At 37.1% G+C, this 27,759-nt stretch overlaps 1 protein-coding gene across 3 annotated transcripts in view; it reads left to right on the plus strand.

The window, feature by feature from the left end:
• The first annotated feature begins 1,529 nt into the window (after window positions 1-1,529).
• aff4 (AF4/FMR2 family member 4) overlaps window positions 1,530-27,759 on the plus strand; it is a 32,150-nt gene continuing 5,920 nt past the window's right edge. Inside the window, exons 1-17 of one of the 3 annotated variants that reach the window (XM_023342868.1) lie at window positions 10,615-10,837; window positions 15,964-16,099; window positions 18,961-19,162; window positions 19,235-19,749; window positions 19,990-20,028; window positions 20,230-20,316; window positions 20,551-20,578; window positions 20,695-20,746; window positions 20,923-21,012; window positions 21,689-21,833; window positions 22,952-23,591; window positions 23,740-23,864; window positions 25,087-25,172; window positions 25,492-25,732; window positions 25,845-25,933; window positions 26,220-26,283; window positions 27,602-27,738. In XM_023342868.1, coding sequence (XP_023198636.1) covers window positions 10,821-10,837; window positions 15,964-16,099; window positions 18,961-19,162; window positions 19,235-19,749; window positions 19,990-20,028; window positions 20,230-20,316; window positions 20,551-20,578; window positions 20,695-20,746; window positions 20,923-21,012; window positions 21,689-21,833; window positions 22,952-23,591; window positions 23,740-23,864; window positions 25,087-25,172; window positions 25,492-25,732; window positions 25,845-25,933; window positions 26,220-26,283; window positions 27,602-27,738 — 2,693 coding nt within the window. In that variant the 5' untranslated portion in view covers window positions 10,615-10,820. Of the gene's footprint in view, window positions 1,802-10,614; window positions 10,838-15,963; window positions 16,100-18,960; window positions 19,750-19,989; window positions 20,029-20,229; window positions 20,317-20,550; window positions 20,579-20,694; window positions 20,747-20,922; window positions 21,013-21,688; window positions 21,834-22,951; window positions 23,592-23,739; window positions 23,865-25,086; window positions 25,173-25,491; window positions 25,733-25,844; window positions 25,934-26,219; window positions 26,284-27,601; window positions 27,739-27,759 lie in introns of those variants that run through there. The other 2 variants (XM_023342866.1, XM_023342865.1) reach the window with 2 other exon arrangements.

The following is a 27,759-nucleotide window of genomic DNA, read 5'->3' on the forward strand; positions in this document are numbered from 1 at the left end:
TTTTTCTTAAGAAAAAACAATAGCATTGACAATTATCATGCTCTACTTTGTATTATTCTATCTTATAAAATGTCTACAAAATCAATGGAAGCTTGTGATTGTGACCAGGCAAAATGAGAAAAGGTTCAAAGAATATAGCATGGACCTGTAATTGACAGCTCTTTTTTATGTTAAAATATTTTCTTCCAACTGAAGCAGAAAGCCCTTTGGGTATGTAAATGAAGCATATAAATATATTCCTTTTTGTCTTGATTTGGTCTGGTCACAAGCTATGTCTCATGTTGCAGGGAAATCTTTAAAGTGTGTTTGGTGTGGAGGAGGTCAGCCTTTGAGGCTATAGAATCATTTTGGGGCCAACAGGTCAACAGCAGTGAATGACCTCCAGTGAACTGGTCCCCTATTCAGAGCTGAAACACCCCTTAGCAAAGTACAAAACCTCTTGGTTGCTCACCACCCTGGGGGAATGTTCACTGATTAAAAGATAAAACTCCCATGTGAATGGTTATTTTTATATTAACTCAAATCTGATTTGAATGAACGAAAACTACTGATATGACTGTAGTTTTATTTCTTGTCATCAAAATGTACTAATTACGTAATCAGAGGAAGAGATATTTACAGGTTTGTGAAAAGTATTCATAGGTGTTGCTTTGCTGCTTTCAAATACTTAAGAATTATCCACAAAGCTAACATACACTAACCAGGTTCTTGCAAAATCAACATCCATATTACATAACTATAAGAAGAGCGGAATGATGCATATAGAAGCGCATTTTTATTTATTTATTTATTTATTTATTTATTTATTTATTTATATTTTTATTTATTTATTTGACAAAAGTGCGTAACAATCGGAATAGGCCATTCACCTTATGGTTAAATAAGCTCTCAAATGACCAGCAGGGAATAATGAGACGTGCGTGATTCCCTTCTGTACGTCAAAACATGGGCAACCTATACGTCACTAAAATGCTGCGTTCAAGTACAAGTGGAATTATCCCTAGTAGCTGGCCTTGATCTCAGTGTAAACAAAACAGGTTTATTTGATTCTCTCAATTAGATAAGGCAATTTTTACTCAATGTAGCCATTGAACACAGTATTAGGCATAAAAACAGGGAAAACGGGCAACGATTTATTAAAATGCGCAGAAATAATTGTAAATTAAAGGAAACAAATTACAAAAAAACCTCTACTCCATAATCCTTAGATATTAAAAGCGTTATTTGGAAATGCTTTAAAAATTAATTCAATAACCTTTTCACATGTACAATATTATAGCTTATATACATTTTCTCATCTTTTGACAATTTCTCTTATTTTTTGATTTCGTGCCTTTTAAATACTTTTTGTCTTCTGAAGATTGGATTTATTTATTTTTTATTATAATTTTGCCCTTGAGGTGCCTGTTTTTTTAAAAATTATTTTATTTAAATAACAACGGTGTTTAAGCTCAATTCAATATTTTTCAAAGGATGGTTGTGTTTGACATATTTCTGACGGATAGTGAATGCAACACTGGCTGCTGCCATCCACTCCTGTCTGTTGTACCTGCTTGGCTGCTTAGCTATCAGTCACTTTTATTTAGATATAAGAACATGAACGACAGAAAAAATGATCCCGTTTTGTTTCCCATTTGACGTGCAGCTGCGGTTTGAGAAAACCATGGGAACCGTCCGTTCGGTTTCAATAATTTAGCTGTTTAGCTGAGTCCATTTTGCGTCTAACTGGAAGTGGAAAAAGACAAAGAGAAAACAGCTTTCCAACAGCTAGAATGGTTTGGGCCTAAAAGGAAGACTAGAGGTAAGGATTGTCAATGTCGGGAAAGCTATCGTTTCTCAAGTAACCCTGCTATGTAATTGTGTTACGTTTGAAGCGATTGTTAACTTCAATTTCCGTAAAAAATAAAATGTTTTAAACAGGCTAGCCGCTAGCTTAGCAGCTAAACGCCGCTAGCTAGCAAACGTTCTGCTTAAAGACGCAGGTAGTCCTGCAGGTTAGCCTCTTTTTAAACTTAAATTAGATTAGAAGTTGGGTCTTCTATTGACTTCTGTTCGTGGGAAACTTTCTTTATTTTACAGCCAAACTGTAGAGAGTACTTTTGTACGTGTTTTGGAGATTTTGTTGAGGCAAACTGAGTTAAACATTAAGGTGGAAGCTATGTTGTTTTTGTTTCTATAATCTAAGTCTAAAAACCTCACATTTATATTTTCTGTATTAACAATGCCTTTTACTACTTGATAAAATAAATATACACTTTGAGCTAAAGTCACTTTGTTAACAGTTAAGCTCAGAATCCGCTGTTGATGTATGTATAATGTACAAGATTACATAAGAGCCGTACTCTGGATACTCCCAAAGTCGGTAAGAGGAATTTGCAAGTTGTTTATTTTACACAGATTTGTTTTGTTTCACCAGTTGTTCTTTGTGCAGCCAATTAAAATTCATACTCATGCAAAAGTATAAGTTGTTTTTGGAAGGAAAGCTGACTTCAGTTTCTAGGAAGCATTTTTAAGCCACGCACTGGGGGAAGGGCCAAAGCATGCACTACAAATCTAAAGTTCCCTTTTGCCAGTTAAATACATAAGTCAGTAACTTGATGCAGTCATCCGAGTTTCCTTAGACAAAGCAACCTTTGTCATTTGGCTACAGTTTCCTTAATCAATCACCCAAAGATTGAAATCAGCCAATTTTTTTGAATGTTCACCAAAGCTGGATTTTATCAATTTCACTGCAAATCTGTATTGACTGAGAAAAGAGTCTCCAGAATTGAGATTATGTAATCAGCTGAGTTTCACTGTAATATAATATAATTCCAGTGGATTTAGACTTTGTGTCTCTATATAACTGGATTACATTGACATAAGTTTGATTAGTGTAATTATATATTTCTGAATAATTGGATACAAATTTGACTTGTAAAGTGCTTTAAGATGTAAAGTTTTGAAATGACGTTAATAAGAAAGGTAATGATGTAGATGTTTAAAACGAGCACAATTGACTTCAATACATAACCATTTATAGGTGGATATTAAAAAGAACAGGCCACATGAGCAAAAGTTCCTTACCTGTTGATTTTGGTTGACACCTCCCTGGTTGGGTCATTTTAAGGTCAGGGACTGTTATGGCAGGTAGATTTGAACCCTTACAGATTTAATCAAGACAGAGCTTAGACATAAGCCGTTTGGATGATAAACAGTCCTGTGTCTAAGTCTGGTGCCTTATTAAGTGGATTAAACATTACCCTGTTCAGAAATTTGACTGTTAAAAATAAGAATAATCAACCAGAGATTAAAATTGGCCATTTTTTTATTTGATCTAATCTGTAATCTGTAGGTCAAGTACTAAAGAAAAAAAAATCTGAACTTTAAAAAACAGTCATTTAAGGGGCACATGCTTGAAAGGAAAAATATTGTTTTTTTTCACTTTCTTCTAGATTTAAAACTACTACCTCTATCAAAGAATATTGAGCACATTATTTACTATTTTACACATTAAAGTTCTCAAAATTAGCAGGTGAGATCTTTGGTGGAGGGAAATTAAATCTGTATGATCAGTTTTTCTCTAAATCCATTTTATACCACCTGAAATGATTATATTCCCAGTTTATGATGGTAGAAATGTTCCTTGTTGTCAGTGTTCAAACTTCCTATTATTGCATGTTTGTACGAAGGCAAAAATTACCAACAGTTCTCCTTTCACTTTCATGTTTTTCAACACCATGATTTTGCAAAGAAACCTATCCACCTGTCGGGTCAATGACATTTTATTACACTTGTTGAGCAGCAACATGTTCTTGCCAAACTTTGAAGGTTTGCTTTGTTTTATACTACTGGAAAACTAAATTGAAGCTCATTCACTGATTAATTGAGCCATGTTAAAATATTTGTAAATGGGATCTTTGACAACTATGTCAACAATATTTAGCATATAATTTAAAGTCAGATAAGCTGTTGAATAAAAATAGCCAATTGTTTAACAGACGTTAGTTTTCCATGCAGTTCTATGAAGCCTGGGTGTAACAGTTTATATTCGCGCTTGCACTGAAGACAAATGATGCAAAAGCAAAGTAAGATTAATGCCAGATGTTAACTTCGCCAAATGATTTGAATGATACTAACAAAAACAAGCAGCTAAAGCAAACAACACATTAGTAATGTGTAACTGTGCTCCCTGTGACACGGCTCGCACTGAATTCGCATCCTGTTTAAATTTTGCCTGGGGGCTTCTGTCAAGCTGTTTCCCCTGTTGCCACGGCAAAGGGCACATGCTCTGTGAAGATGTTTCAGTGATTTGTTCGTGCAGTCCAGACGGCGCAGAGTGTGTGTTTTCCTTGGCTTTGAAGCAGTTAGTGTACACTATAATGCAGTTTTCCTGACTGAATGTTTTGGAAATAAGAGATGCCAGGTTCAGGCCAGATTTCTAAAAGACAGGATAGATTACCTTTTTGTTAAAAGTTGGATTCAGTTTAGAGGTTAAAATCATATTGTTTTCATAATGCAAAGACAGCTGATACTTTTAAGCATCGGCTGTCAGAATTTAATTAAATGTTGGTAAGGTTATGTATTTAGATCTATAATCAGATACTATTTCTTTAGCTTGACATGGGTAAGTTGCTTGAGTTGCTCTTCCAGAGTCTGCCAACTCAATTAGTCCAAATCTTATCAGCATCAGTAGGTGTATTTTTTTCAGTCTCAGAGCTCTTGCTCACACAGCAGAAAAATCTGCAGCTCTCTGTGTCCTGACCTCGTGCACCTGTTCTTCTGCTTTTGTTCTGTAGGATGAGAGTTTAGCTCTCATGTGGCTACGCAGTGCTGTGAAGGTGAAACTCATTAAGGCCGTTCTGCTTTCTGTGATCTGGCGCAGACATGGACTGTGAAATACTTTGTTCTTGCCTCAAAAATATTACAATACCACCCTTTGTGTTGCTTTGGGGGAGTCAGATGTCTCATAAACACTAATGGAATGCATTGAGCACAATGTCCTTTGTAAGCAGGTTAAGTGCTTTGCGGGAAATAGAAAAAAAAAGATGGATCAGTGTAACAAACTGTAAAAGTGTCAGAGTAGGATGTTCTACAAAGAATCGTTTGCCTGAAATGATCAAATTCATGGATACAATTTATGTGCGCTATGTTGCTATTTTGCAAAGTTATATATTTAAATTTTGGGGTTTGATTTTTATCATGTCATTCTTTCTGCAGCTGCTGATTAGGCATAGACGAGTACCCTGTTGTTACTGAGAAAAAGAAAATGTCTTTCTTAGTTCTCCTGTTCTCCTGTGATAATGAGGTCCATTTCACATGGTCAGAATGTCTTAATAAGCCAGTGGTTCCCAAAGATTTTCTGGGTCCCCCTATGGATTACAATAAAATGCCCCCCAAAAATGAAAAAACAAAATCAACTGGGCACACACATCGTTCAACGAAACATAAACTTATACACATATTTTGTTTTCAAACTCCACTGAAGTGTTTTTCACACTTCAGGTTGCAACAAAACATACTACAAACCATCTTTACAGTGAAACAATTTTGTGAAACTGTTTTGTTTTTTTTCCATTCATTCATACTGCTTCCCGTGCCGCCCCTTCAATGGCACTGTGGCCCCTTTAGGGGACGCGCCCCACACTTTGGGAACCACTGTAATAAGCAATTAAGTAAACGGCAAGAGTTATCTAAAAGCTACTTTATGCTGTTCCTGAACAGGTGTTACCTTAAAAAAACAAAACTGTGTAAGTAGAAAATACAATTTCTCAACAAGCCAAAGAAAAAAAAATCATTTTAAAGACCTGGATTGCAAAAATGGGACAAAATAAATTAAAAAAAAGTTTCTATGCGGTCAATGTGACATTGGTTTTTGCAAACCTCGTGTTAAGATTAAGATTCCTCTTTTTGCTGTTTTAAACTGTTTTCACTGTTGGTAACAAATGCTGTGTTCATGTGTTAAAATATGGCAGTGCTATTTCGGTTTTGATATTGTAGCTTCTCTATTAACATTGTATTTGTATTTTGACTAAATGTATGCATTGGCAGATTTCTAGTTAGGCAGATCGTGAGAAACTTTTCAATAGCCTTTCTCACCATTTTAATAAAGTCAACAAAATACTGTGACTTAGAATTATACGTCTATTGCCAGTCTTCCAGGCTTATATTGTTTCCATAAGTAGTTTATTGAAGTCTCCATATATTATAAAACTGTAGTTGTAGCAGTAATGTTTGGTTTTTGTAGTTAGGAGTACTAGCTGTAGATAGTGACACTTGTTTTCATGCGTAATCCCTATAAACTGTTGATTTAACTGAGATTTTGCTTTCTAACCCAGCACTCTCAGAGAGACAGAAGCTGAACTCGGATCAGCCGTCTTCTTATTTGCTCTGATTTTTTTCTCCCACGCTCTGAATGAAGTGCAGACATGTAGCAACACATGGAAAATACAGATTTTTTTTCATTTGTCAGATCTTCTCTGACTTCAGTTTAAAATGCCTTGCAGATACTGAAAATTACCAACTTTGAGTCCTTTGTAGTCCTTTCTCAACATGTCTTGTGCTCAGCATGACAATATAATAGTATAATTTCCTTAAAACTGCTGTTTTCACACCTATTCAATCCAAACGTGATGTTTTGAATTCCTATTTTCTTGGAGTAAGATGAATCTTGGAATTTCTTTTAAAAACTGACCAAACTTAATCAAGGGTTCGGACAAATGTTGAAAAGTTTCTGAAAAGTACGGTAGATTGGTTTGAATGATGCATTCTTTCAGCAAGGTAACAGGAAGATGTGTATCATGTTCCAGTTGCAGTTTGGCAGAAAATACTCAGAACAGTGTGTTATCTGTGTTGGAGTTCAGAGTTGGAACATTGGCTGATTGAGATGGGCTAAAAGCAAACATAATTCAGGGTAATATCAAAATTCCCTTTCCCCTATAAACAATTCATTATCTAACTAAAAGACGGGGTAAGAGGCTGCTGGAAATGGACTGTTTATTTATTCAGTTTCAGTCCTAGTTTTCACTTTTTACATTTGGGATAATCCTCTTACCTAATCAAATTAAAAAAGCTCCAAAGACTCTATTAAAGAATAATCTGTATGTAAACTTTTTTTAGGATTTGGGTCTGCTGAAGGCATTTAACTGGTCAGGGAAGACATTGTAGGTGGAGAACATTTTACAAAGCTTTTTTTTTCTTTTAAAAAGAGAGAAAAAGATTCAAACAGTTCAGAGATTCTGAGTCTCAAAAAGAACTGGATTTGATTTGATCATTGTACAAGTATAAAAAACTAAAACTTAGTTTGAGAAAAAGGTTGTCAACCTTTTGATTTTGCTCCATTAACTAATAGATACAAATTTTAATTTATGAAAAGAATATAGTGCTAGATCTTTGCATGCTTATCACATCTTTAGCTTTTTTTCCCCAATTAGTCGATCATATAGGTTCTAGACTTTCTAGCAGTAAAGAAGAATCAGTCAAAACACATTTCTTTTTTCTTCCTTTTACCTTTAAATCCTTTTACTTGTATGTTTTAAATCGGACCAAAGATTCTTGAGCTAGGTTCAGTTCAAATGCCAAACCGAGCATCAAAATTATTGCTAGGAATTTTGTAAACCCTGGCTATTATTGATCACAAACTATGAGTTAAAGGTAGCTGTAGTTTATCTAGAAATGAAAATTCTTCAATTTGCAACTGAGATTTTCGCATCATGAAAACCATTATTTCAGGACAGTTTCTAATTTTTTTTGTACTTTGCTTTGATTATAACAACAGCTCTCATGATTCCTCCCTAAACAGCTGCTTACAGAGGAAAGGTTTAGCTGAATTGATGCCCTCTCTGGAATTCCTGCCGTCAGCAGGTTCACTTCAAAAGCGCCGGGGGCAGCTCTGTACCCATTACTTACCCGTACTTTTCAACTGAGGTGCATTGGATGTTTCTTTGGTAGCTATGTCAACATAGCTGTGAAAACATTTATTTTTCCTTTTTTTAACCACCTGTAAAACTTTTAGTGGTACAATTCAGCCTTGTAAACATTTATTATGCTTTTAATAAATATTCATGTGGACTCTGTTTCAAAGACACTTGTAACTTGTGCAATACATCATTCAATGTGTTACACCACAGTATTTCTGGAGTCAGCTTTTTTCATTCTGTAAAGCGTACCAGAGATAGATTGGATCTGCTGAGGGTAAAAAGCTTTCGGTTAATAAGCATTGTTTTCTGAGGAAATCTTGCTTTCAAGAGTGGAATACTGTGAAACCTGAGCAATTGTTGCTTGTTGTAATAGGATCTTCTTAGTTGGGCTTATGTTGCTTTTAGTGATTTGCATATTGCTGGGATCAATGAGGACAGATGATTTGAATTGGTACCTTCAACAATAAGTAGAAATTTGGATGTGCTTTACTTAAGGGGATTATTTGTTTTGAATAGATGTGTGCTGATAAATTGGTGCCGATGTCCTTAATTTTGGTTAATGCGCAATCAGCCCATACTTAAATTTGAAACCAGTCTTATTCTCTGATATTATTTACGTCTGCAAAGGTCTGAAAATCAAGCAAAGGTTGCTTTGCTGTGACGCAGGACTGACGGATGGATCCCCCACCAGGTCATGTGTGCGGTTAATAATGGTCACCTCTCTGTTGCCAATCCATCATCTTTGTCTCTATATTTAGCAACTTTTGAGACAAAGCAAATTGGCATCGGCCAAATTGGAATTGGCAGATCAAGCTCTTTATAGGTCTGTGATTGGCCAAAACACTACAATCAGTGCACCCCTAGTTTTGAAGAAGTCTTTTAGTGTGTTAGGTAGGATTGTTACAACTTTTGTGAATCCTGTGTTTATTGGCCTGTCATGATTCATTATTTCTCTTAGACTTATTAAGCAATACTAATAAGTGATGGGGCTTTCCAGTGTGATGGCAGAAATGATGACGTTCAGATATCACCAGAGAGGAAAATCTGAGGGCTCAATAATTGCATCCAAACCTGCAGTGCAGCAGTGATATTCCTTCATCTGGTCTTTGGTCTAAACTGTGGGATTTCTTTTAGGTTTCAAGAACCCCTACGTACTGCAGGTGATAGTTTTTAAATGAGACTACTCCAATTCTGATTCACCATGTTGAAACAGGTTGTAACAAGCCATTAATATTTGCCATCTTTTAAGCTGTCAGCCACCAGCTGATAATTTCAGAAATCATGGCTAACAGACTCCAAACATGGTTGTTCTCTCCATGTTGCAGGACTATTACTGAGGATTAGTTTTTAATTGGTTAATAATAAGTCTTTACTATAAAAAAATGTTTCTCATTGTTCTGCAAATCAAGTACTGAAAAATAGTTTTCCCCAATTCCCTAAGTAAAAGCTCTGATCATTTAAAATTTTTACTGCTGGTACTTTGATGGGGTCATTTAGAGTTTCTCCTACTAATTTTCTACTGGATTTAAAAGTACTAGCTTGATCAATGAACTTAAGGCTTTAGAGAATCAAAAAATGCCCCTCACAGAGGATTTATCTTAAAACCAGCTTGTATGTAGATAACGCAAGATTAAGTATAGATAGATAGCATTTATTGTCATTGAACAGAATTCAACGAATAGAACAAGTAGTTTTATATTTTCACAACATGTATTCGATGGAAATTCTTGCAACATGCTGTGATGCCACATGTGTCCGCTTGTTTCATCAGCGTGCGTAGCTGATGAAAATGTGTCATGTTTGTTAGTGAGCAGCGGCAGGGTAGAAACCTGTTCACTGTCTCTTTAACAGACTCCATGGGTGCTTTGCCTTGTGCCTGGGGCATAGTGGGGAGGAGGGAGGGAGTTTGTAGACTGAAAGATGGATTCTGATTGGCTGTTCTGTGACATCACGCAGACACAGGGTCTGTGGTGTAAAATAACATCTCCTTTTATGGGAGGAGGTGGACAGTGCCACTCTCTGAGAGAGGTGAGATTTATTTCTCTCTTATTGATCCCCTTTAGTTTTTTTTGAAATATTATTTATTGTCAGACTTGTATTGTTATGTTTTCATACTTTGATTTACCCTTCTTAATTTTTATTTTGTAATATGTATTTTACTCCAGCGTATTTTCACCATTTTCTTTAATAACTTAATCGCATCCAGTTAAAAACAGACTGATATTTAATATTTAATAACAGTTCATCCAGCATTCCTGATATTGCATATTCTTAATTATCTGAATCTGTCAGATAATTAAACAGTGGAAATGACAGTTAATCATTTCCACTGTTTGTTCTCATGTACTTTTTAAAAATTTTTATTTATTTATTTATTTATTTTTTTTAAAAGCTTCAACTTCCTACTAATTTTATATATTTACAATTAAAATGTCTGGACAAAGTGGCACCAAAGTCAAATTCCTTGTTTGTGTGCACAAACTTTGCCAATAAAGCTGATTCTGATTATTCAGAACAGCCTTCCACATACATTTGCACCCCCAGGCTCTATTCAGCTCTCCAGGTCCCCATTCATGCTTTTACATCAGAACAACAGAACGGAAACAAAAGCAGCCTCAGCCTCTAGACTTTACCTTGCATGTGACTCCCCCGCTGTTTGCAGACTTGGTATCTACCAAGAGCAGGCAGTCCCCTCCCCTCTCTGAGTCAGATTTGTCTCCACTCCAAGGAAATGCACTGTACCTTCGAGTCGAGTAAAGAAACTGGAGTTGAAGTCTTACGGCTGGACGCTAAAAGATAACATTTACTGGAAAAGGGGCTTCAGAGGAGGCGGTCTGTGCTCAGGTCAAGGTTGAGAGAACTTCTGAATCCCTAGGAGATCCTTTGAACCCTTCTTCTTCCAATGTTTCAGTGGTTGAGGCCATGGCCTCTCAGTCAGGGTAAGACACAGAAGTTCTTGCTTTGTTGCTCTTTTTTTTCTTTTTCTTCTTTTTTTTTGTCTCGTGTCCATCGAGAATAAAATCCTCCAATGTTTAATGCCCAACTTGGATTTCTTTTCTCTGTTTGCTTGAGCTTGCATAATGACTGTGTGACATAGGCCCTGTCCTGTATTCATGGTGATCAGATAACCATCGGCTCTCCCTTTTTCTTGAATATAACACAAGGCCTGGCTGTTATGTTGTGAGTTGCAGAGAGACAGTTGAGCTGATTAATTTAGGTACAACGTAACTGGAGTTTTCAACTCTGGAGACTTTGACCTTTTAAGTTTGGCAGACTGTTGATTTCACTACAGTTACACATGGATAATAATAGTATTTAAACTTAACTGAGAGTTAGAAAGCAACGAGAGCATTTTAATAAACTTTTCAGCAGTCTAGAAACCCTAACTTTTTTTTGTTAGTTTAGTGTAGAAGGGCTTGGACTTCAAATGTGGGCTTGGCCAAATATGCAAGTCAAAGTTGACCTGACTAACTTTGAGCAATTATGTGACATCAGAATTACCATCTGTTTGATATTGATGTTTCCAAAACAAGTTAGACCTTATAAAGATATTCTGGAGGGGAACTTTGTAGAATTGAGGTAAATGGTGTCTAACATGTGATTCAAGTCATAGATTGTACATTTTGGAGGTTTATGACAAATAGTAAGCTTGTGTGGATTAACCACAACTTACAGGAACAGTTTTAATCTGTCAATTACTGTAAATTAAAGTAAATTAAGGATGTGCAAATGCTATGGTGAATTCTGAGGAATTATGAGTAAGACAGGAAACAACTTCTACATTCATGTAGTGTTGACTGAAGCACATTAAACAGATGTCCATTTTATTAATAAGCTTTTTTTTTATAGTGTGTAGATTGTTCAACTTACCACTCCGGTTACCTTTGTACATAGTTGCTTTTGTATATTGTGGTCCGTTAGGTAGTAATTTTAGTAGGTTGAAAGTTGTAAAAAATTGTGTAGTGCAAACAAACACATCAGAAATGACCTTTCACTTACAAGAATTGTTTTTCTCCAGGTCAGTTCAAAATGCCCCCTCTAACCTTTTATGTTTAGCAACAACATCCTCCAATCCTCAAAGTGGTTATGAGTTTTTTTTGTTTTGTTTTATAAGTATTTTTTATATATTTGAGGTTTCATCATGTCAAAATTACAGGCTTTTTTTCTGTAGGGCTCCAGGTTAATTCACCAATTCATGCTGTTTTGAAGCCACATGTAGCACTTGGATGCTGATCATTTCACCCCTTTAGTCTTGGGATACCTTTTCACATATTGCTTGTTTCATAGCCAGCCTATTAAGGCCACTAACTGGTGCTGTTTTTGCAGCATTTCATACCAACCATACATTAGTTTTTACCTGGCAGGAAGACATTTTATATTTGCTTTGATAATCAATGATTTTATCAATGATTTTATTATGTATTTTCTACATTTTATTATGTATTTTCTAGGCACATAGTGCCATTTTATGGCACAACCAAGTAACTGATACTTTCTGTAATAAAAATGCTGTATATATCAAAAACAATCTGAAAGAAATTTGACTTTGCAATTGTGTGTGTCTCTTTAAGAAGCACATACTTTTTCTGAGACTCCCCCTTCAGCACATAATAGCAACAGTGCTCCTCCATGATACCATTTTGTATGATATGCTCAGTAGACATGCAGTTCCTCCAGGTGTTTGCTAATTGATGCTGCCACTAGTCTGTAGAGTTGAGTGGAGGAGGGGTAAGCTGGGCTGGAGACTGAAGCTTCAAAGCAGACCTCAAGGTAAATAGGTGGCATTTTGTGAGCAAACGTGTAGGTACCCTGAATGATTGCCATTAGAGATTTTTTTTAAAACATGCATTAAAAAAATCAAAGCAACACTCCAGGTGTATTTTTGACAAGGGAATGACATTAGAACATGATATAAAGAGCTCCAAAAAGTTGATTTTATATAATATCCTCTTTTAAAATTTAGCTGGTTAGCATAATAGTCTATTCATGACAATTTTTTATATTGTCATGAACGAATACTTGTTTACGATAGAAACTAATCTGAAACGCTATCATTTAGGTACTATGTTATCGTTGCCTTTTTGTAGATTGAAACAGCTTTCTTCCCATTCCGTTTATTGCCATGTTGAATGGGAATTAAAGTGCTTAAATTTCACATATCTGTTTTAATTATATATTTTCTGAAGACTTAATATCACACCCTTTATCTGGTTATTTGAGTTCTGATCCCCATTTGGGCCAGTTGACTGTTATTCATTTGACACCAGATCAATCTAGAAAAAGTCTGGACTACCTCCTGCTTATAGATCATTTTCATTTAATCCATAAAACCACGATACACCAAAAATGTTTTTTTTTTTATCATCTGTTGAATTTGCCAGAGGGAACGGACTCCACTTTTTATGAGTTGAGGCTTAGTCTGTACAAAATGTCCCGAGACAAATGACTCCATCTTGTACCCCAAAAAGTCCGACATGTAGCGGCCAAAACTACAAAGTTTCAAAGTGGTGAAAGGGTGGAATGCTCTGCTTGCTTTGTCCTCAGCGCAAATCCTTGACTAAGCGTGAATCTATCCAAAATGTACGCTTTACTACTCATTGTTGTTCAGCCTAAGTTTCATTAAAACTCATTTTTCTCCACTGATGACTTCTCTCTTTTTCCACTATTTTTGTTTTCTGGTTTGGAAAGTGCTCAAAACTAAAACCGACTGCTGCTTCATGCGTTTCTCCACATCTCTGCTTCGGCTTGCTAAAACCAGCAACAGTCAGTTGAGCCTTGCGTGTGACGATTTCCTGTAGAGGTCTACCACAGTGCGACAGTCTTTCACCCCTTCTCACAAACATCAACAGATCAGGTCAGTTCGTGGTCTGAATGGACGCGAGCTTTGTTTACAAAAGATCCGGTTGCCGAGGGCCTTTGATTAACATTGTGGTAATGGCGGATCATTCACACATGCAAACCCACTCCCTGCTAACATCAACGAGCTCATTTGCATTTTCAATCCCTATCACTTTGGTACACGAAAGACACCATAGCTTGGTATCAGTTTCCGTCTGAGCAGTCAAAAAGTTTGGAGCATTATTTCTCCAATGCTTTTTCTTAAACCACAGGCAACATTTATAGCTTGAAAGACCCTCAAATGAAAGCTAGTTTCTGTGAGTTGTGAGGTAAAGGAGACCAAATAACTATCATTAAGCACAGTTTACTCAAATGTGGCTTTAGTAAATCATCCGCACAGTGAGCTGTTGTAGACACTCAATGTCTGAAGGTGGTAATCAGTGGTCGGGCCAGTTGTAGTAAGTTTGTCATGAAAACTATTTTGTTGCTTTTTTCGTGCTGTCCTAATTCATCGCTGTGCTGTAAATCAAATGAAGTCCAGAGATGATGCATGTTGTACATGTTTACTGATTAAAACATGTTAGTTTTAGAAATGCCTCTGAACAAGTGGTTCAGAGCCATTAAACTCTGTTCTGATTCGGTTTTAGTTGCTGGTTCTGATGACACATTTCATCTACGACTCATTTCCTACAGGAAGCTCATGATTTCAGATGGACACTTCCCCCAGTCTTGTATTTTAATGCTGGATTATACATCATGCTTTGTAGTTGCACCTGTATGAAGTGTGATTAGTAATCTAGGAGGAGTCTGGGCGGTTGCTGTACAGTCAGACTTCGTCACCAGGCGTAAAGTTATTGTTTTCACTGATGGATTTAGAGGCTGTGTGTTTAAAGTGGCAGGTAACCAGCTGAACTGAAATGAGCTTGTTCCCATTTTTAAAATTCTGCTGCTGCTTTCTGGTAAACATTGAGCACAGAAGGGAAAATACTCATTGGTCCTATGTCAGATTGGAATTAAGGAATGCTTATGTTTTGTCTAAAAACATGTTTTCATCGAATTGATCATAATATCAGATGAGAGGTTTTCATATATGTAAATATAAACTGTTTGTACTGTCATGCTGTAAAACTGGCTCGAATGTGGTGCATTATGGATGTGTGTTCACTGAAAACATAAAAGCTACAGTAAAAGGAAACTGTTTAATGAGACTTTGGTAGTTTTATATTTTCATTGTTGTTTTAATGTTGCTTGTGTCTTAAAGTACAAACTGCAGATAAGGTTATTATTAGATTGCATGGTTTCTGAGGGTTGGAGTGTTCAAATTTTAATAAAAAAAAGAAAATGAAATTGTGGAACAAGAATGTACCTAAACTTGATTTAGTGGCATTCCCAGATCCAGGATCCAATTTCATGAATGAACGTGGTCTAAGTAGTGACTAGCACTTGTTCTGGTACAGGATTTTGTTTTAAAATGTCACTGGTGAAGCCAAAATCAATTTGTTTTGACCAACACACCTTTCTACCTTTTGATTCTTTGTAGATCTCTTTACTTATGTTTACTTTGCAAATAGTTTTGTCAAAATTCTCTCTGAGAACTACCAAAGGCAGCTGAAGTATGACGTTTGGTATTTACACCACGCCTTGAAAACCTGATTTTTTTATTTTTTTTTGCTTCTTAGTTGGATCAACATTGATTTTCAAATAGAGAACAAGGAGCAGAGAAATATTTTTAAACTGTCTTTAGTGAAAACTGATCTTTGATTGCACTTTTTCGTTTGTTTTTTGTCAGAAGGATAGAAAAAAACAGTAAGACAAATATTGTGAAAATAATCTTTGCCTATTTTTTGAGAAGAATAAACATTGTTCTTACAATATTATATCAGTGCTGTTGGTTGTTGTGTGAAATGACATTGACCATCTGTTCAAGAGGATTATTTACAGTAGAAGTCGGAAACTGAATTGTGTGATGAGCCTAAGCTTATTAGAGGCTACTTTCTCCGCCGGTCATCTCTGTTATTGTCTCAGTGTGTTCTCTTGATGTTATACTGTATATGATGGCAGCTTGAAAAATGTGGTAATATTTTATGAAATGTTGTGGGGAAAAAACAACCAGGGAGCTTTAGGCATACTTCTGTTTCCTGTGTGACCTAAAATTGTTCATTTAAGATCATGTGAGCTGGTGTGGCATGTTTTTATGTTGACTAGATGCTCTGCTTTGTGTTGACAGCAACATGAACCGTGAGGACCGGAATGTGCTCCGAATGAAAGAAAGAGAAAGGAGAAATCAAGAAATCCAACAGGGAGGAGGAGGAGGAGAGGCCTTTCCAGCAAATTCCCCCCTCTTCCCTGAACCCTACAAAGTGGTAAGTTTTTCTTTTTTCTTTCCCTCACAGCTGGTATGTATCTGATCAGTTAACAGGTATGTGCAACATAGGCAGGAAGTGAAAACTTCATTATCAAGAGCTTTCACAGCGGTGCAGTTGTCATTGTTGCGTCATCTGCAAATACAAGATACATTGTTGTGTTCCAACATGTCTGAAAAGTCTCATAGTGATGCTTCACCTTGTTTTAATCCAGATAATCTCAGAGATTAAAGTGTGTTATCATAATGATTTGTTTCAAAGAATATTAGGTGATTAATGTAGAAAACTTTCAAATCAGAAAACAGTCTGCTGACAGTTCAAGTCCGTCAGCTGTTAAAAGTAAACAAAGCAGCTCACTACGTCGGTGTTGCACTTCCTCCCATGTCTTCCGCATTATACCTACATGCGGAAATGTAGGCCAGCCAGCTCCTGTCTGCCAGTTTAATTGTAAAGAGGATTTTAAGTTCTCTGAACCAGTTCTAATCTTTGCCACTAACCAGATTTGAGCAGATGTAAGTGGCTCCTCTCTCTTAGCTGGAGCTAGCCATCAAACAAGCAGGAAGGAATGTGTTCTGACAGGTTGTTCTGATGGGAAAGCCACCAGAGGTGAGTGTTAGGGTGTATGTGTGTGTGTGTTTTGGACCACAACAAAGTGAAAGATGAAAGCTGACATTAAAGATGGAAGACTCCTTGACCTTTATCAATAAAATACAGTTTTTACTGTGCAGATTTTCTCAAGTTTTCTTAGAAAGTTGCTTTTAAAATGAAGTTGGTTTTAATGGTAAAGTTGTGCAGACTATGAATGACAAAAGAAACTCTTAAAGTCTAAATTTTTTCGTACTTTGCGTATCTTGCCAACTGCTTGTGCGACCCTTATATAAGCTTTAGTTTGACTTTCTGACTGTCATGCTTCACTAAGTGGAAGTTTACAGCATTATGCTTAAAAGGCCGTGTGCACACACAGCTGCAGCTGCGGCCTCCCGGATCTAGACCAGTGCAGCAGGAACCTTTTTATGGGGCAGAGTTTATATGCTTGCTCATTCGCGCAGAGTGAGGAGTATTTAACTTTCTATAAACGCTGTTGTATGTAGCACATTTTATTCTAATTTAAAGCAGACGGCCTATAAGCAACACCACTCAAGTCAGTCTCTTTACCAAATTGTGCCTCAATTTAATGAGACCTGAAGAGGACAAAAAGCATGTTGAGTGTTCTTTCTGTTTACACTGCATCTACTCTAAAAAAGTTCCATACAGGTAAGCACAAGTAGACATTAGCTTAAAAAAAATATTTGAATTTACTTTACTTTTGTATGATGCTTGATATCTGGGACTAAACAATGAATTTTGTGGGGTCAATTTAAAACAGAGTTCATTTTAAAGGTTTTTTTTCTTGCAGTTTGAAAAGTTTTTTTCAGTACGTTTTGACTCTGCTATGACCCCTGAACGGTTATGGTTTGTTACAAAAGTGCAATACAATCAGTTTTGCACAATGGACTCATTGTTTAATATGCTCGCACAATATTTATATTGCTGCACAGCCCTAGTACTCTGCAGACGCAATGAGAAGTGGTGCAATCAAACATCTTTATAAACTAAGACAATAATGAAGCTGTAATGTTTACAGTTTTAAACTATAATCTTTTGTGTGAACTTTTCTCCAATTTACCCAACATTTTACTTATCGGTCATAGTTTAATTTGACGTTTTTCATTGCTATTTGCAACATCGACTGAAACCAACAAACTAGAAGCCAAAGAGGTGCTACTACTCTTCCTCCAGCTGCGCTAATGAGACCCAGGCCCCATGCTAGCAGGAGGTGCAGGAGTGCACGTTATGACCAAGCCGCTAACATTTCCTGCTGCAGATAACGGCTTGTGTTTCCTCACCCTTGGTGTGAATCTGTCAAACAAAACAGAGGTGTGGGACTGCATGTGAAACTGGAGACTTTGCACAGTCTGCAAACAAATCAACTGGAACCTGTGGCCCTCAGAGTGATTGATTAACCTCCGTGCCGACGCCGACCCTTATCTCGGTTCAGAAGGGCTGTTCAGAATAAACAAACGGAATTGGTGAGGCTCTTGGGCTAGTTATGTTTTTATAATCCATCACTAGTGGTATAACTCTTGGTGTGAAATTTTGTTATTCTTTAGGGTAAATTTAGAGACTCATCCAGTATCATTTTGTGGCTGATTTCATGGCTTAAAAGCTGTGATCTGCTCGTAACAATCTTATCAGATTCTGATTTCTTTTAAAGAAAAATAATTTCTCATTTAAAACCAGCATTGAAAATATTTCTTTCTAGTTCCTCTGGTGTTGAAGCAGAGGTGACGGTGTGAGGAGTTTCTGTAAACGGGGTTTTCATGGTGACTTTAAAATAATGACAAAAGTATTGAACAGGTGTTTTAAAGCATCTTATTAATAATTTATATTGTTAGCATTAGTCACTGTAAATATTTGAATTTATACCAAATTCTGAGGATTTTTTTAAAAGGCTGTTAGAATTTTCAAGTCTGGCATATTCAACAAAAATGAAAAAGCTCCATAGTTCTATTTGAATGTGCTTCATGCAGTAACCACCAGAGTGGTGTTATAAACACACCATGCTTAGAAATGGTCCAAAACAGATTAGATTTTTACATTTCAGACCAGGCAGTTAATGGTCAGGGCTGATCAGGCTTTAAACCTTCTGATTATGTTTCAGTGTATGACCTCAGAAGCAACAACTACACAAATACATTTTTTATTTTCTCTTTCTCGTTCATTGATACCTCAGCTTCCTGTTTTTACTTCTTTCTGATATCTGCATCACTCATTCTTTACTCTTTATTAATCATCACTCCATCATCTGCTTCTTTTCTCAGGCCAGCAAGGCAGATTTACTGTCCAACCGTATCCAGAGCATGTTGGGCAATTACGACGAGATGAAAGAACCGATTGGTGACACTCTTCCAAAGCTTCCTGGTAAACCTTCGAACAGCTCGTCTTCCTCCGAGGAGAAGTCCGGCCCGCCTTTGTTTGGCGGAGACCAGCGAGGTGTGGGTAGTGGAGGTGGTAGCCAGAGCAGTAAGTGGACTCCTGTAGGCGCACCACCTGGTGGATCTTCCTCTCAGTCACAGAAGCGTTCTGGACTCTCAGGTGGACACGGCAGCCAGAGGAACAGCGGCAGTAGTAGCGGCGGCAGCAGCAGTAGCCAAAGAGGGGAAGTGCGGGAAAAGAAATCTAGTAAGCACAGCGGAGGCTCGGAGCACTCGAAGTCTCACACTTCAAGTCCGGCGAAAGGTTCGTTGAGTTCTTCCAGCAGCCACTCGCGGAGCTCCTTGTCTGCTGAACAGCATCACCCCAAGTACCGCAACAAGTCGCCCAGAGACAGAGAGGCTAACTGGGATTCCCCCTCACGGGTTCACACGTCTTTCCCCAGCGGGCAGCACTCAAATCAAGCCTTCCCCCCGTCGCTCGTCTCCAAGCCCAGCTCCATGCTGCAAAAGCCCACGGCTTACGTGCGGCCTATGGACGGCCAGGAAACGGCCGAACCCAAGAGCTCACAGGCCGAAAGCTACGGCGGCCAGTCACACAGCAGCACCATGGGAGAGGTGAAGACCATGGGCAAAGCTTCGCTTACAAAACTCAAGATCCCGTCACAGCCTGTTGAGGTAAGACTTCGTCTATAAAACTTATCAAGCTAGAAAAGGATTTCTTCATGACTATTAAGAGAATAAACAGAACGTATTTCTGCTTTCTCAACACCATTCTAACTTGTAGAGATGCATAAAAACAAAATGTCTGAAGGATGACTCATGGTGCTCTATGTGGAAGCCTCCTCACCTCTTCTATTGAAGTCATGCTTATGAAAACATCAGCTAATCATTAAATTAATGATTTTTTTTCAACAGGGATCCGGTGATGCCAACTGTGTCGATGAAATCCTAAAGGTATGTAAAAACTGGTCTTTTTCTTTTAAATAGTTCATCAATCATCAAAATACAGAGGGAAACAATATTGACTGAAATAATTCAGCGTTACCCTGGTCCTAATCTCTCAGATTAGGACCAGGGTAATCCTAGTTTTTTTACTCCTTGTATTTATATGCCTCTATGCGTGTGTGTGTTTTCTGAATTCTTTTTTTCTTTCAGGAAATGACTCAGTCATGGCCTCCTCCACTTACAGCCATCCACACTCCCTGTAAAACAGAACCCTCCAAGTTTCCATTCCCCACCAAGGTCAGCATTGTGCCAGCAGTTTAACTCATTTAAGTGATTCTCTGATTGTTCCATAAGGGCAGTCAGGCCTTTTTCTTTGCTTTTATGAGGAGGAAACAACCAAACCTTATTTTGTAAAACGATGATGATGATAGTTACTATTTTAAATTGTGGATTTAAATATGCCAATCAGACAAACTTCAAAGCGAAAGAAAAAGAAATAAACAAATTTTTGTTTTATCTTGTTTACCTTAGGATGCACACTCTTTTACAAGCGGACATAGTAAGTTTTGCAATTCAAATTTATATTTGCACTTTGTTTTTGTGTTCATGTTGACAATTAATTGTGTACATACTATGTATTTCTGTAAAGTTTCTTTTTAATTTTCCTTGTCTTAGAGCGTGGTAATTCATCAAAGAGCTCCAGCAGCCATCAGCCTAAAGATAGCACGTAAGTGTGTGGCTTGTCAGAAGTGCATGTTGTTTTTTTCTTCATTGATTCACATTAAAATTTAAATAACTACATTTGTTATCTTGGACTTAATAAAAACTAGACAAAGCTCAAGCCCTGGAAGCAGCAGTTGTAGCACTTAAAGCTTTCATTGAGTTGAAATTTTGTTTGCTCAGCATGCTGAAGGAAGATCTGATAGTAAGTAGCAGCGAGGACAGCGATGGAGAACAAGAATCCAAGAATGCCTCAAGGAACACATCAGCAAGGTGAGGTTGGCAGCATGAAGAAGCCAGTGTTGTTAGAGTCCACCAGGTTGTGACTCAAATGGTGTTTTACATTTTATTAAAAGCGGATTACTGCAGTATGCATATTTTGTGATACTACGTTTTCTAAAACTGGCCCTGTAGGGTTATTGTCTATTTTCTTTTTTATAAAATGCCTACTTAGAGCCAGCGTCATATCTGGTTAGCAGTATGAATCCATCCTTAAAACATATTTCACTTTTTGGCACTACGAAGCTCGTCTTTGTGCTTTTTAATTTAGCTAGTCAGAAGATATCACAACCAAACCTTTCACTATTATTAAATTGCTTTTGTTTGAAACAGAAAAGATAAGATGTAGAGCCATTTACTTAGTATTTTATGGTTGACATAAATCTCAGCAATAATCTTATACAGTGAATCAACAGATGTACGTTTAGCATTATAATGCTAACTTACTGAGCATTGTAAAAATAAATACAATGCTAAATTTAACAAAGATCAAGATGGTAGATGTAAAAAAATATTTCAAATTTTGTTTTAAATCTTAAAAAAAACATAAATGTTACCTAAAGCCATATGTGAATGTAAATGTTTTATGTCCTCATGGAGAGTGAGAGAATTACATTTACCTGTTGCTGTTTGTAAGATTTAAGCACTTCCTGTTTTTGTTCATTGACAGCAATAACAGTGAAGCTGCCGAGCCGTCCAGGGACGACTCGAGCAGCCACAGCGGCTCCGAGAGCAGCTCAGGTTCCGACAGCGAGAGTGAGAGCAGCACGACGGACAGCGAGGCCAACGAGCGCCCACGGACCGCCTCTCCTGAAGTAATCACTCACTCAACATCGTACTAAACTGTGGGGCCGCAAAAGAAAAAACAACATTTAGACTAGTTAGGTGTGTCTCAATAAGTTACAAGAGCAACAAAATGAAACCCATATATCGATTTACACCTAGTCAAATATTTGAAGTCTTGTTTTTCTTTTACTTGGATAATTATGGCTAAGAAAAACAAACAAACAAAAATAAAATCTGTTAACCATTTTACACAACCATTATGGACCAAACATTTGGTCCATAAATTTTGGAAACTGAATTTTACTTAAAATAGGGCGGAACAATAGTTCAATAACAATATATATTGTGGTAGATATATGATCGATATCAATAGATAATATATCTCATAGAATATTCAATATGTCAAATATTCATTAAACTGTTATCCAGAAACAGAGCATTCTGAGAGTGAAAGCCTTTGCTGTACAACCTCTCACTGCCAGCTTAGTAAGGCTGGTGGCATCAACTAACTCATTCACTCTTTGGTTACCTAGCAACTCACTCACTCTTTGGTTACCTAGCGACAACCTGTTGAGTAACTTGCACAGTAGCAGTTTTAGGTTTTGCTTCTAAATTGTTTAAAAATAAAAAACAACAGCATGGAGAGAAAATGGTGGATAAAACAGGAAAGGTCACGCCACTAATTGGCAATATTTTACATGTTAAAAAAATAAACTGATCAATAATTATTGATATTGATAGTTATTGGTATCAACTGTTATGAAGCGCTTATATCGTGTTAAGTTTCTCAGCTGTACCAAAGATTTTTTTTTCTTACAGCCTCTTAAACTGGCATAAGTTTTTCTTTTTTGTTTTATTTTAATTTTATTTTGTTAATCTATTGCTGAACTAAAACTTAGTCATTGTAAAATGGGTTTTAAACAGCAAACAAAAAACTATGTAATTTCTCATTCCTACCTGAAAGAAGGTGAATAAGTATCAAAAGCCTCACAGGATGCTTTATCTAATCACACCGGGAAAATTAAGTGGAGCATCAATAGAATGTGGAATAGTGTTTGGTCTTTCTTGTATCCAGAGTAATTTTGAACATTGTATTTGACTTTCTGAGTACCTCTCTTAATTCTGCATTCTGCTGTTTCCGCTTCAGCCAGAACAGCCTGTGACCAACAAGTGGCAGCTGGACAATTGGTTTAAGAACGTTCCACCCAAATGTAAAAAAGAAGGCCGAGACTACAGCTCCAAAGACTCGGCTCCACCACCACCTAGCAGGGACAAAGGTGCAGAGGGTGGCCGGGGGCGACAGAAGTCCCCCGCCCAGAGCGAAGGTGGAACAAATCCCAGAATACGAGTCGGTAAAAAGCAACCTAAGAAGTCTGAGAAGCCCCCAGTGGTGGAGGAACCTAAGGGAGGTCTGAAAGTGGAGACTGAACCGGCTCCAGAGATTCCTCCTCTCCGGCCCATTGCTGCCACAAAAGGCTCACGCAAACCAAGCATTAAAAAAGAACCCAAGTCTTCTCCACGGCCATCGGCAGCTTCTGTCACCACAACCACAGACAAGCGGAAGGCCAAAGCGCCCACCAAGTCTCGTGAAATTCTTTCTACAGACTCTTCTTCGTCTGATTCCGAGGGAAACGACAGCATTCCGTCCTCGTCGCAGACTCCCAAGTATACGGAGAGCATCCGGACCCCCGTGTGCGTTTTCTCTCCCGTGTTGTCTCCGCTCAGCGACCCAGAGGAGCGCTATCCCACAAGACAACCTCAGCAGCAAGTTTTACTCGTCAAGATTGGTTAGTCAAAACTTCTTATACTCCTTACAATAACATGGAAACATTTTCTTCTGTTTGGCGTGGTGTATGCTTTTTTTTGACCGAAGCGTTCATTTTATTTTGGACAAAATGAACCCATTCCCTTCCCTTTCCTTCCTATTTCCCATAGATCTCAGCTTGCTGTCGAGGATCCCAGGGCGGCCCTACAAGGAGCCTGCAGAGATTAAAGTGGAGAGGGAAGATTCTCAAGATCGAGAAAGCAGTAAGCAGAGCAAGTCCAAGAGGAAACACAAGGTAGGGTTTTTTATTACAAAGGTTTTTAATGTCTTAACGCTGGAAATAAATATAGGTATAGACATTTTTAGCATCTTAAAATGTTTAAAAAGAGAAGATGGAAGCGTTTTTAAAAAAATATCCTTCCCCTTCTCTCTTTGATAATCACAATCATCAGTTGTCGTCCATTTATTCCATTTCATATTTTATCCGAGCTTAACCATTTTTGTTTCTGTTTCATCATAATTTACTTGTACATATATGGACCATAAATATATCCTCACATTTGTAATTAAATACACATATTAATATGTAAGACTACATACACATACAGGTGCATCTCAATAAGCTAGAATATCATCAGAAAGTTAATTTCAGTTATTTTTTCATTGAAACTCATTATTTACATTTACTACACACAGAGTGATGTCAAATATTTTAATTTTGTTGCTTACAACTACTAACTCAAATTTCATTGTGTCATTACATTAGAATATTACATACAGACAATAAAAAAGACTGTTTAGAGTCCAGTATCCAAGCATATGTATTTAGAAAGTTAAGTGCAAGAAAAAAGTCTGTTAGAAAAGGAGGTAAAAACAAGAATCAAGGTGATCCAACCAAACTGAGCAAGGCAGATAATTTAAAGGTCTACACTAAACAACTTGGGCTTTCTAATACTGGCAAAGGCATACTTTACAGTAGACCAGCACTCCTTTATTTAAAAAGTGCATTGTTTTTATTTAATATTCCAAATTTCTGTAAAAAAAGAAACAGTTTTTTGTTTCTGTTGCTGTCAGCTCGAGCTCCACAATGTATTCTGACCATACGGTCCACTGGCAACAGAGTACACAGCAATAAAATCACTCGAAGTTAGCTAATATATTTCAGTTGTTCAAATATTTTTTCTAATATCATTCAATGCAAGAGGAATAATTTCTGGATTTTATGGCCATTTGGATACTCCACAAATTGAATTTTTACCAAAACAAGTGTCTCCCAAGGCTTTGAATGTGGATCAGAGGGGGAAAAAGAAGCTGAAAAATGTCCACAGGGCTTTAAAAATGCCACAAAAATAAAATGAATTCAAATAAAAAAAGAGATTTATCTTTCACTATTGCAAAAATCGGGAATACGCAATACATAGTTCAAGTTTATAGGTTGTTAAATAATAAAAAAAGACACAACCCACTTATAAATCAAAGTTTTCCTGAAATTTTTTGATGTTTTTTTTTTTTTTCAGACCGATGACGAAGGCACGAAGCCAGAGAGTAAGCGATTCAAGCCAGATGATAAAACTCAGTCTCCTCATAAAACCAGCAGTAAAGAGTGAGTATTCTGCTCTTTGTCCTTATAATGATTCACTCCACTCTGGCCCACTTGGTGCAGCAGCTCTAGCTCATTTTGTAAGGAAAAGCAAATGTATCCACAAGCTTTTTCACTTCTCTTACAATTCAGAAAATAAACCCATAAACATTAAGAGTAAACCAGAAATTCACATGTTATGTGCTTGTTGATTACATCTTGGTCATGAAGTACCTGAAATATTAACATGCCATCGTCCCTTGTTTTCACTCTAAGAACTTTATAGCTGCAAAATACATCTGTTATTACAGCTTTATCAGAGCAATGCTTTGTATTCCACCAGGTCAAAGAGACCTTTGGAGAAGAAAGAGGAGCCGGTACCCTCTCCCTCCATATCGGGTCCTCAGCGGACACCTAAGTCGGAGCATCCAAGTCGAAAGGGGACGGTAAACCAACCATCCACGTTGCTATCGAGCGGCAGCACGAGTAAAAAAGCGGGTAGCCATGGCAGCAAGGGTAGCTCCACTTCCAAACACAAAAAAGGAGACGACAAGGGACGCAGCACGCGTGAAGGCAAAGTTGATGTGAGGAAGAAGTTTTCTGTTTTCATATGTCCAAATTTACAGAATCACAATATTTTTTGACCATTACTTTGTTTTTCTAATGTAACAAAACAATTGTCTTGTTTTTCTGCAGGAGAAAATATCTACTAACCAGCTGGCTGTGCCTCCTCTTTCCACGGATGGCTCTAGGTCTCAGAGATCCAAGATGGTGTTTGAGGACAGGTAGGAGGATCTGTTTCCTCTGTGGGACATAGAGATTGCTGTGGGTCTTTTGCCTTGCCTTTGTGTGAAGCTGCTGGAGGTCAGGGAGGTTGCTTATAGATCTGCCTGGATGACTGAAAAAATCTGGATAAATCCATTATGAAAGACCAGCTGATAGAACTCTGTTATTCTTAGCCTGTTTATTGAAGAGATGCAACTTTAAAAATTTGTTGTTTTTTTTTTTGGAAATGATTAGGTTTTTAGTCAATTATTAGTAAATTTGTTTGACCTGCTAATTTTGTTTCAGGGTTCATTCAGCTGATCACTACTTGCAAGAGGCTAAGACACTCAAGCACAATGCAGATGCACTGGTAAGAACAATGTTTACTGCTAGAATCTGTGGTGTTTTTATGCAAGTTGTTGTGTATTTGAGAGGTCTTTTGAATCCAGCTTGAAACAACGTACTATCACTCTGTAAGGAGTATTTGACCAGTTTCCTATTATGGCGGGAAAATTATTCTATTTGACTTTGTCAGTTTTGGAGTGTAGTTTTATTTTTTTTTCCGCCTCTTAATTTTGGGGGGGAAAAAACAAAACATTTGTTTAGTTTCATGTTTTGCACTGTAACATTAAAAGGCTATGCTAAACTTTATAAAGTACATGAATTATCTAAAACTAATCTGCAATATTAGTTATACTCTAGATAGTTCACAATTTCATTTACACAAGAAGAGGAAAGAGAAATCAATATGGTAGACTAGTGTTTGGTCTAACGATCAAGCATAACATGAACCAATAAAAACAACCGTCTCTCCTGGTAATGATTAACTACAATGAGAGAAAAGGAAAACAACGTAATCTATAGACTGCTTTTAAATGCAACTTAACCACAAAAGTAAGTTGATTATGAACCTAAAAGTTAACAAAACCCAGTTTCGACTCAGTAATAGTGGTTTTTAAATTCATAAAACAGTACAATAAAAAATTTTAACATTTCATTTGTACTGTGTATTTCCAGTGTATTTCTAATATGTTCGGTTTCAGCAGCTAAACTAATGGTTCATCTTACCTAAATCATAAAGTGAATTGAGTCCAGCTGCATTGGGTAAATGAGCAATGAATCTGTGTACTTCAAAGGTCCAAATTAATATTATTTACACAAAATTAGTCCTACTCAAGATGTTAAATCTCAATCCTTATTGCAGTTTCTATGTTTGTTACATTTGATTTGCAAAGGATTGCCTGGATGCTCTATTTGGTTAGATATTACGTCTCTTCATTCATTCACATTCTGCTCTCCAACAAAAAGTTTAATAGCTGAATAGATTGTAATGTTACCTGCTATATGCAGGTCTACTTTAAAATATGATTTTGTTTTACTGTTCTTTTTCAAATTCATGAGTCATAATCTTGCTTCTACAGAACCAACGTCTTTTAGCTGCGTACTCTAACATACATATTTACAAATTTAAAAATGTTTCAGTTTTATAAAGTTATTATTTGTACCCTGTTGCTGGAGTCAAAGGGCAACACAAAAACTTCCAGTGCAAAATCAACAAGTGTATGCTGTTAGTGTGAAAACTGCAGTTTGCAAATGAATAAAATGTTAAAATTTAGTTCTGCATTTTGAGACACAATAAAAGTATTGGCCCCACAATTTATTAGTGTTTTGATCACACTCTTTTACAGACAAACCGTTTTGAAAAGGCAGTTTACTACCTGGATGCCGTGGTCTCGTTCATCGAATGCGGTAACGCTCTGGAGAAGAGCGCGCAAGAAGCCAAGTCGCCCTTCCCGATGTACGCTGAAACAGTGGAACTCATCAGGTTAGCAAAAACACAACAAAC

This window comes from Xiphophorus maculatus, chromosome 11 (assembly GCF_002775205.1).
Source record: "Xiphophorus maculatus strain JP 163 A chromosome 11, X_maculatus-5.0-male, whole genome shotgun sequence".
In the NCBI taxonomy this organism is placed as follows: domain Eukaryota; kingdom Metazoa; phylum Chordata; class Actinopteri; order Cyprinodontiformes; family Poeciliidae; genus Xiphophorus; species Xiphophorus maculatus.